Source organism: Engraulis encrasicolus, chromosome 12 (assembly GCF_034702125.1).
Source record: "Engraulis encrasicolus isolate BLACKSEA-1 chromosome 12, IST_EnEncr_1.0, whole genome shotgun sequence".
NCBI classification, from domain to species: Eukaryota; Metazoa; Chordata; class Actinopteri; order Clupeiformes; family Engraulidae; genus Engraulis; species Engraulis encrasicolus.
Window position 1 is genome coordinate 26,220,611 of NC_085868.1, and position 9,590 is coordinate 26,230,200.

Below are 9,590 nucleotides of genomic sequence, written 5' to 3' on the forward strand. Positions count from 1 at the left end.
GCTTACGTCACCCTGACTACCCGCCGTTTGGCCACGCCCACTTTTGACGAGTCAAAATTCATAAGCATTATGAATGGAGCATCTTGGCAACTCGAAACCAAACCTTACTCATATCACTGATAACGAAAACCCTAAGTGTTTAACCCTGTGCACTGCTACAAGAGTGTCCTCAATAACCTGTGTGGTGCTTTCACCCAGGTGAGCCACCTGTCATGTGGCATTAGGGTGATGGGGCTTGGCTGTCTGGCCTTTGCCAGGCCAGTGTCCAGGCTAAAGCCCCACGTGCGCAAGGCCACCTGGGGTAACCTGGCAAAGGGCACAGAGCGCGGAGGGACAGACGGACAAGACTAGAGGCTCTGGACTGCTCACGTGCGGGGATACGAAACCACCCGTGCCATTGGAAATAAAATATGACATGCTGCATCTATCTACAACGGCACACGACACCGCAAACTATGCATGTGTGCCTGGCTGAATTCCACAATGTGAAATTGAGACACAAACCCAAAACATTGCAATGCAGTGTGTGTGTGTGTGTGTATGTGTGTGTGTGTGTGTGTGTGTGTGTGTGTGTGTGTGTGTGTGTGTGTGTGTGTGTGTCCGTGTGCGTGTGTGTAATGAATAACACATTGTCTACATAGTGCACCATGTAAGACTGGCCTTTCATGTGCACTTCACAAAAAAATGAGAATGACAGCATTTGCTGGAGAATGTTGCTTTACAAAAAACAATTTATTAAAAAGCAGAACAAAAAACATCAACTTTACTTCTGAGCAATAGTATTTTAAACAACAACCTACAATAAAAGTACAGTCACAAACAATTGCACTGAATTGAACTGTGTCATGTCCCATTTGTTTTCATCAACACTGAACTGGATGAACGGCTGGGCAGTAATGGCATGAAACAAGAAGAAACAAGAAGTTCCAGGAAGCATCATTATCAAACCTGGGGATCTTACATGCACTCAATCGTACAATGAGTACTTAGGATAGGAATTTCACATACCATCGATAATGGTCTTATACTGTAAACGATATGGTGGTAAAAAAAGAATGGCAGGACATGCTTCAGGACAAAACACAAACCTACTCCAATGACAAAACAAAACGAACATGATCGAAGTAAATTTGAAACAGATTATCCAGTGCGAACAACACACCTCAATGTTCCTCGCAAAGTTCATAGGTCACATCTCATACAGTACATGGTTCATGGCCAGCATACACTGCGGTGTTCAGCTCCTGCTCACACTGTTAGGGCTTTCAGGCCGACCAAAACAGAGCCGGACCCGGAGCCGGTGCCCGCACCAGTTACGTTTGGCACTAAAGTGCTTATCTGCGAACCGCCCGTGACTATGTTACCTGGATGAACCTGGTGACGTCATGGTTCGCTGAGAAAAACGTTGTATTTTGCGGTTCGCATTGTGAACCAACTTTCCGGTTCGTGAACACTAAAATCTGTGGCGTGAACACAAAGGCCGGTTCGCGATTAGGTGCGGGAACGGGCACCGGCACGGTTCTCAGTCGGCCTAAATGCGCAATGTATGAGGGAATCGTAGGGTGTAAAAGTTCACATCTCACGACTCACATCCTGACACACTATACGAGCTGAGGGTCAGATGGAGGGTGCTCACACTATTCGACGCGACAGGCCTGTTTCCTGGAACTGCAGATGACAAAAACGCCGGCATGAAAGGGTAAAACCATACAGATACGTCTCTCAATGTGTCAAAATGGGTTAAAAGATAAAAACATTTCCCTCGTGACCTTCACCAGAAGGCAATTAAGATGAGCCAGCCATGACTTGGAACACATTACATCATCAGTGACCTTGAATGCCTTTCATTTGTTTGTCTTGCTAAGTTCTACATTATCTTCATAAAATAACATTCAGATTCCACATCTCTTAGTCCCATAATCTATGCATTGGCGGGCAGAGGGTTGTCATAACCTGCCTCCCATATATTGAAAAAAAAAGAAAGACATCCAAAGAGTTTAGCTTTAAGCAACTGGTTTTCTTCTTTGGGCTTGAAGCTTCAAGCCAAGTTCAAGCCGACAAAAAAGTCCAGCTGCTCACATCTAAACTCCTTGGATCCCATGAGCTGGATGACTGAGAATATTCACAGACATACGACAAAAACAACATGACGAGGATTTAATAACACAGAATTATGTACAAAATAGCTGTGTCCCAACTTATGCGGCAACCAGTGTTTCCCAGGTCAGAGCGAGATCAGCAGCAGCAGCAAATGATTTAACTGTAAAAACTTGTTGTCCTGGGCAGGCCCCCTGACACCTTGGACCAGGCCAAGGACAAACTCTTCTGAAGGGCCCCCTCTCAATGCATACAATGTAAAATGGGCAGTCATGGGTGAGCGGTTAGGGCGTCAGACTTGCATCCCAGAGGTTGCCGGTTCGACTCCCGACCCGCCAGGTTGGTGGGGGGAGTAATCAACCAGTGCTCTCCCCCATCCTCCTCCATGACTGAGGTACCCTGAGCATGGTACCGTCCCACCGCACTGCTCCCCATGGGGCGCCACTGAGGGCTGCCCCCTTGCACGGGTGAGGCATAAATGCAATTTCGTTGTGTGCAGTGTGCAGTGTTCACTTGTGTGCTGTGGAGTGCTGTGTCACAATGACAATGGGAGTTGGAGTTTCCCAATGGGCTTTCACTTTCACTTTTCAAAATGGACCCAACTCTGGGCCCTGCATGCCTCACCCTGGGCCCGGGACAACATACCCATATTGGTGAGCCTGGTCCTGGGTGATGATGTTGCAGTGAGATCTCCGCGATTAGGGCAAGGCTAGCATCAGCTACCCTGTGATCGTTAGGGCAAGGCTAGCATTAGCTATCCCGTTATTGAAGACACGGCAGTGACCCCAGGGAACCAAACGAAGGCACTGATTAGTGAGGATACGTAAGAAAAAACACATGATCACAAAGTATGACCAAAACAGCGCAGACCCTTTCTATTTCTTAGTGTAGCTTCATAGCAGAGGGCCTTGGCCACTGAGACCTTGGGTTTCACGGCACCACATGGTTCGATTGATGGTTGGATGGTTGAATGACTGTCTGAAACGTTGAAAGTGATTTAAAAAAAATAGCTGAATCCAGTCGGGAGAGCAATGATCTAATGTAACACAAAAGACAAAAGCACACACCAAAGACGCAAAAGGAGTTTCCCTCAAGAAAAAAAAGAAAAACAAATTGAGTCTCATTCATGCCAGGCCAATGGTAAGCACTTTCACCACCACAATGAAGGCGCCAGCAGCTTGCATCAGAAGCCTCCATCTTCAACTTCTGGAGAGTCTTTTAGAGTCTTCCATCCAAGTCTTTAAGGAACGCCATGGCAACATGGGACATGTGTTTAGTTTCAAAGACAAAGGCAGGTTTCTGGAAAATTAGAAAAAAGAAAGGAGAGGCATAAACTACAAGCTGTAGTCATTTTATTTTTCTAGCTATTGGGCTGCACGGGTGAGGACACGAAAATAACAAAATAGAAAAACACACAAGTTCAAATTTTAAGTTAAGTCTAGTGGATGGTGAATGAATACCTTGTGGCCGTAAACGAAGAGTTCAGCTCCTGGCAGTTCTATATCGAGGACGTGCTGTCCCTCCGATTGTCCAGGAGCCTGCATTAGAAAGCAAGACACACACCGTAATTGTCAGGTGAAAGGTCCAAGTCAGGATATACGATATATAAAGTATACTGTATGTACAGTACATACAGTATAATATCATTACTCTTGAACTGACGATAAAGAAAAACAAATGACGAACACAAATAAGGATACATTTCCCCAAATGTTGTGTTATGAGTGCAAATACCTTAAGATATTAAGTTATGAATGTTTTCACTATTGACCATGCACCTTGCACGGGTGAGGCATAAATGCAATTTCGTTGTGTTCAGTGAGCACTGTGTGTTGTGGAGTTCTGTGTCACAATGACAATGGGAGTTGGAGATTCCCAGGTGGGCTTTCACTTTTCACTTCCCTTCACAGTAATATACTGTAGCACATGATCTTGTAAACACAAGAAAACATCAACATAACCACCAACAAATATGAAAGTGGTATAATGAAATCAAGTCAAGTCAAGTCAAGTCGGTTTCATTGTCAATTTCTTTACATGCGCTGGTCATACAAAGAATTGAAATTACGTTTCTTACTTTCCCATGCAGACAGACATAGACTCTAGTCTCTGGACTCAAGGTGTGGACATAGACATTTAATGTTGTAAATGTTGTAAAGTGTTGAATTAACTGTTAAATGTACTGTGTAGGAATGGGAATGGAGGCCCTCTGAGGGACAATCACAAAGAGATCAGTAGCAGATGAATCTGCGGGTCTCTTGTTGCAAGGTGATTGAGTCCAGAGTCCAGACAGCTGGGCTGCATTCTGCTTCTCACAGTACCTTGTCCTTTGTGCTTACCACAGTTCATTGTCCACATGGTCCTAATGGACAGTGCTTCAGTTTCTCTCCATTTATTTCTCTGTCTTTTTCTCTTTCCCTTTCTCTGGCATTGTCTTTCTCTGTCTCTCTGTTTCTGTCTCTCTCTCTCTCTGAGAGTTGTCGTGGACCACCTCCTTACAACCTACCTCTATCTAGCTCATCCAAATGTGAAATGTCCTCTCCTGTGCATTCACAACCTCAGGTAAGCAAATAATAAGAACCCTTTGTTCCTCAGCGCATTATGTGAAATGGTGTATAGTTAGCTCATTCAAACCCCCAAACAAAAAAGACCTCTCTATGCTCCCTCCATTGTCCTCAAGACAGCATGTGAAATGTTCTGCCCTGTATTCACATCCAAACCCAGGTGTGTTGTTAGCTTATTCAAACTTTTTGTATGAACAGAAAAGACCTCTCTATGCTCCCTCCTCCATTGTCCTCAGGACAGCATGTGAAATGTTCTGCCCTGTACTGTATTCACATCCAAACCCCTCAGATGAACAAAAAAAAAAGAAAGTGTCCTTCCTCCTTCCTCAGGACAGGACACCATGTGAAATGTTCTCCTTGTATTCACAGCTGTTAAGGATGTTAAGTCTCAGGCCTGACCGTCTGCTCTGTACTGCTGAGGCTGTCTGGAACTCAACACCTGTTCAAGGTAAAAAGAAGGTGAGATGCCTGTCTGGACCGAGACAGACACCCCCAGACAAAACACAGGGGCCTTCAGTCAGATCAGACCCGCCGCGTCTCAGATGACTTTCTGCTGCGAAAATCTTGACTCGCATCTCGTCTCTCTCTTGACTCTCAACCGTTGTCTATTGCAATCTGGTGAGAGCCTGCACAGTGCTGGCTGAGACATTTTGATGGATTCTGGGTCCATGTATACAGTACAGGCTTCCTTTTCAATTGATTCTTGGGAGGGATAGTTTTTCAAGTGTTTGCGCAAGTAATAATAACATATCCACCTGATTAAAGATGGCACAGCGTAGGAAGAGCCTGTCCAGAGGAGGCTGGGAGAATTTAGGGATGCGAGGATAGAGGAAATTTGGTTTGGAGGTTGTCTTGCCTATCGCATTCTCCTCACCGCTCTTTTCAGCTCTTAAAGGGGTATGCCAAGTTAAAAGAGGAAATATGTCGCTGAGCTAGTGAAAGTCAATGAATACGCATGCTACAATGCTACACGGATCCATTGACTTTCCCTACCTTAGCGACATATCTTTAACTTGTCTTAAAGCAAGACAACGGTTAACATGAAAAATAAGACACTTTACCACCTTTATAAACCCCAGCCAACAATTTTAACTGTATTAAGCCCCAAAATAATGGCATACCCCTTTAATCTTTCAGATTTAGTGTGTTAGGTGGGCTGCTTTCCACGGAGCGCTGCCAGGACTACTGTGGCCTGCTGGCCAGTGGTCATCAGCAGGGTCGCTGATAATGTCAGCTAGGCCCCCGAACAAAGTGATCTGAAAGGTGCACCCCACTTTCAATACATACAATGTCATGGGGACCCAATTTTGGGCCCCTCTCTCCCTGGGCCCAGGACAACTGACCCCTTTGCCCCCCTCCCCCCTGCCGGCTTCCTGGTTATAAGAAAAGCAATACAGTACTCACACTTGGTGTTGCCGCATGAAATTGGCGAACTGCTGGTCAGTGGCGTACAGCTCAAGGATTCGGATGCGGTCCTCAATTTCCTTTTCAAGATGAAGAGAGAGAGAAAAAAAAGAGAGAGGGATTAGATGAAGAGATTGAATTGACGATAGATGAGTGGGAGTGGAGGGAGAGAGAAAGCGAGACGGCCAGAGTGTTTGTGGGGGTGGTGGAGGAAGCTGGGGTGGACAGAGAGGAGGAGGAGGAGGAGAGACGAGTTACATAACTCGAAACACGTCCGGATAAACGAGCGAGCCAGACTGACCGCCTACATTGCCAGGGCACATCGTCTTGTCTGGGCCTGCCTCACCCCAGGATAGCCACAGGCACTGTTGCCAGATTGGGCGGTTTCCCGCCCAAATGGGCTGCTTAGGATGGCCGTGTGCGGGTAAAAATGGATTTTGGAGAACAACTAGCCCAATTTTTGGCCATAGAAAATCAATAGAATTGGGCGGAATTTAGAACTTCCAGGCGGGTTTTGAACATTTTTTGGGCTGGAAATCATCAGCGTCATCTGGCAACCCTGGCCGAAGGTGAGGTGACGAGCGGCTCAGAGAGTTACAAATGTACTCCACACTGATCCGCACCATGAAAAACACTACAGTGTCATTCCAATGACACCATGTCTGAGGAAGGGTTCATTGACCGGGAACATTACCGGGGGGAAAATAATCTTGAAAAATTCAGCGCAAAAACAATCCTGGTTGAACCTGATTTTTTTTTTTACTTATTTCTCCAATGACACCACTGCCATCTCCCCACCTCCAAAAGAAATTACTTTGACGGAGGAAAGTAGATTAATCTCACCTGACAAGAAAAACAGTGGCCATGACATGAATAGTGTAATTTATATCTCGATGTCACATTTACTGTTTGGATATGCAAAAAACTCATAGATATGTCAGGGGTATTTTTTATTGCGTAGCCTTAAAGTTATGTTCAAACGTGCACCAAAAGTCATAAAGCGGCGATAAATCAGTTAATGTCTCCTGACCGGGGGGAGTCGTGCTTTCTTTTCATTAAAATACATGGAGTGCGCCTCAGACCAGACACGGATTATTATTTTTTACGAGTCCGGTTAGCGCAGAGAGCTGAGGCCACACAGTGGGAGGGGGACAACAATGCCAGTTACACACAAGCACACACACTTGCTGATAGGCAAACATGCAAAAAAGAACTGTGCAAGTGTTTAAGTTTTATTGTGTGTGTGTGTGTGTTTGTTTGTGTGCGTGCGTGCGTGCCTGTGTGTGCGTGCCTGTCCACACTGGCCAGTGAGTGTGTGTGTGTGTGTGTGTGTGTGTGTGTGTGTGTGTGTGTGTGTGTGTGTGTGTGTGTGTGTGTGTGTGTGTGTGTGTGTGTGTGTGTGTGTGTGTGTGTGTGTGTGTGTGTGTGTGTGTGTATCTGTGTCTGTGTCTGTGCCTGTGTGTACGTGCACGCAAGTGCAGTGCATGTGCATGCGCCTGTGCCGTCATGTGCGACGAGTGTTTACCTAAATGTCTGAGCACTTAATTACACTTAATTGGTGATGCTGCACATTACGTACCTCTTTGGTGAGCCGGTCCTCCTCCTCGTATGCTTTCCTCACGCCCTCCGCCATGTCAGGGGAGCCCTCTAACGCCAAGTTGTTGTAGTCGGGACCGTCGGGGTAGCGGCGGTAGAACTGGTTGTATCCAACGGTCACCTCACTCTCGAACATGGGGTTGTACTTGGTGGCCCGCTCCAAAGACGGGTCGCTGTCATAGTGCCTGTTGGCAGAGTGAGGAGACAAGGATTGGAGAGGGCAGGCAGGGAAGTCGTCAGGGGTGGGTCAGTTGTCCCGGGCCCAGGGAGAGAGGGGGGGCCCTGAATTGGGTCTTTTGGGTCCTGAATTGGGTCCATTCATTTTATGTATTGAGGGGGGTCCTTTCAGATGACTTTGTTCCAGGCCCAACCCAAGCTGTCAATGGCCATGGAAGCCATTGTTCATTGTATCATTGTTGTAGTGCCAGCCAGAGGAACTGCCACAGAGAACATGGGTCAGACAGATGGCATATATTGACACTCGAAGAAGAACAATCCGCACACACAAGCTATGTCTCATTATTTATTCATAGATTACCACCATGTCCACAAGCAAACACGTTTCGGCTATCAAGCTGAATAACATATTGACACCACACAGTTACCAGTCATAGACAATCACATGGTTAGGGAGTTGGACTTGCATGTCTGAGGATTGCCGGTTCAATTCCTGCACCCCTTAGGTGATAGCTTGGTCTTACTCACCAGACCCTCATTTGTACAGAGGAGTCTGGAACGGCCTAATTGAAAAACGATCGGTGGCAGGAGAGGTGATCTTACTCCACTGCATTTTGAGATGCACATGTTATTTTACCCTATCGCTAACATTTAGTCATGACGTTGTTGGCAAACAATTACTAGTGGGCCGGCTCACTCCCTAATCCTCCCCCATGAGAGAGGTACAATGAGAATGGTGCCAGACAGTCATGGAGGTAGTATAAGACCTGAAGAGAGTGAATAAGTCCCGCCCCCAGTCATTTCAATGGGAAAGGCTAGGCTAGTGAATTCACCAACACTAAACTCGTGCATGTGCTGTGCACCCACCAATCATCATGAGCTAAGTGGTCCCGGATATGATGTGAATTGGTGAAAATGGCGACGAGGAAGTGCCTTACTAATCGGCGAAGCTAACCAGCCAAATCCTGACCCCCTGGTGCCAGTCACCCCACACTGCTCCCTTGATACTGCTTGTTGGGGTGCCACCATTGCACGGGTGAGACATAAGTGCATTTTCCATTGTTTACACTGTGCTGTTGCTTGCTGTATCACAACAACCACGATGGGACTTTGCCTTTTTATCTTCATAGCTTTCCACTTAATCCCTGAACTAAGGCACTGACATTTCTGGTATGATGATGATGTGATTTTTGCTGAATGCAAAGCTTTTTGAGTGCAGCAATGCTGAAATTAGGGATGATGTTTAAAAATGCTCAAAGGTATGTAGATAACAACTAGTGGTGGGCCGTTATCGGCGTTAACGTGCTGCGATAATGTGAGACTCTTGTCGCGCGATAAAGAAAATATCGCACGTTAATCTATTCTCAAAATATAGGTTTGGAGTTTGGGTATGCACGTCACCATAGCGTTTAATTGACAGACGCTTTAGACTGCGCTCCAGTCGCTTCTCCTCTCTCCACCTGTTGTTTCAGCAGACCTACCAAATATGAAGTGTTTGCATGCTGAAAACATTAATCCCTCTGCCGTGGTAGTTGTTGTTTGAGTGCTTTTTCATAAGTGGTAGACTAAAGAGACGTTATTGTTTGAGGTGAAGCATAGAGAGACATTATTGTGTGTGAGTAGCTACCAGCCGGACATAGCCTACATTTCCTCACGCATTGCATAGAATACATAAACAACTTCCAGAAATCTTGCCTGTGCTATAATTGCAAAACATTCCGTGTGATAGTCCTATGCATTTTGAAGATTGTC

General features: G+C 46.0%; 1 protein-coding gene across 1 annotated transcript in view; it reads right to left on the minus strand.

The window, feature by feature from the left end:
- Nucleotides 1-2,598: 2,598 nt before the first annotated feature.
- LOC134459504 (interphotoreceptor matrix proteoglycan 2-like) overlaps nt 2,599-9,590 on the minus strand; it is a 38,216-nt gene continuing 31,224 nt past the window's right edge. The window contains exons 16-19 of the mRNA XM_063211868.1: nt 7,645-7,846; nt 6,066-6,145; nt 3,558-3,635; nt 2,599-3,396 (exon numbers count right to left, since the gene is read on the minus strand). Coding sequence (XP_063067938.1) covers nt 3,596-3,635; nt 6,066-6,145; nt 7,645-7,846 — 322 coding nt within the window. The 3' untranslated portion in view covers nt 2,599-3,396; nt 3,558-3,595. The remainder of the gene's footprint in view (nt 3,397-3,557; nt 3,636-6,065; nt 6,146-7,644; nt 7,847-9,590) is intronic.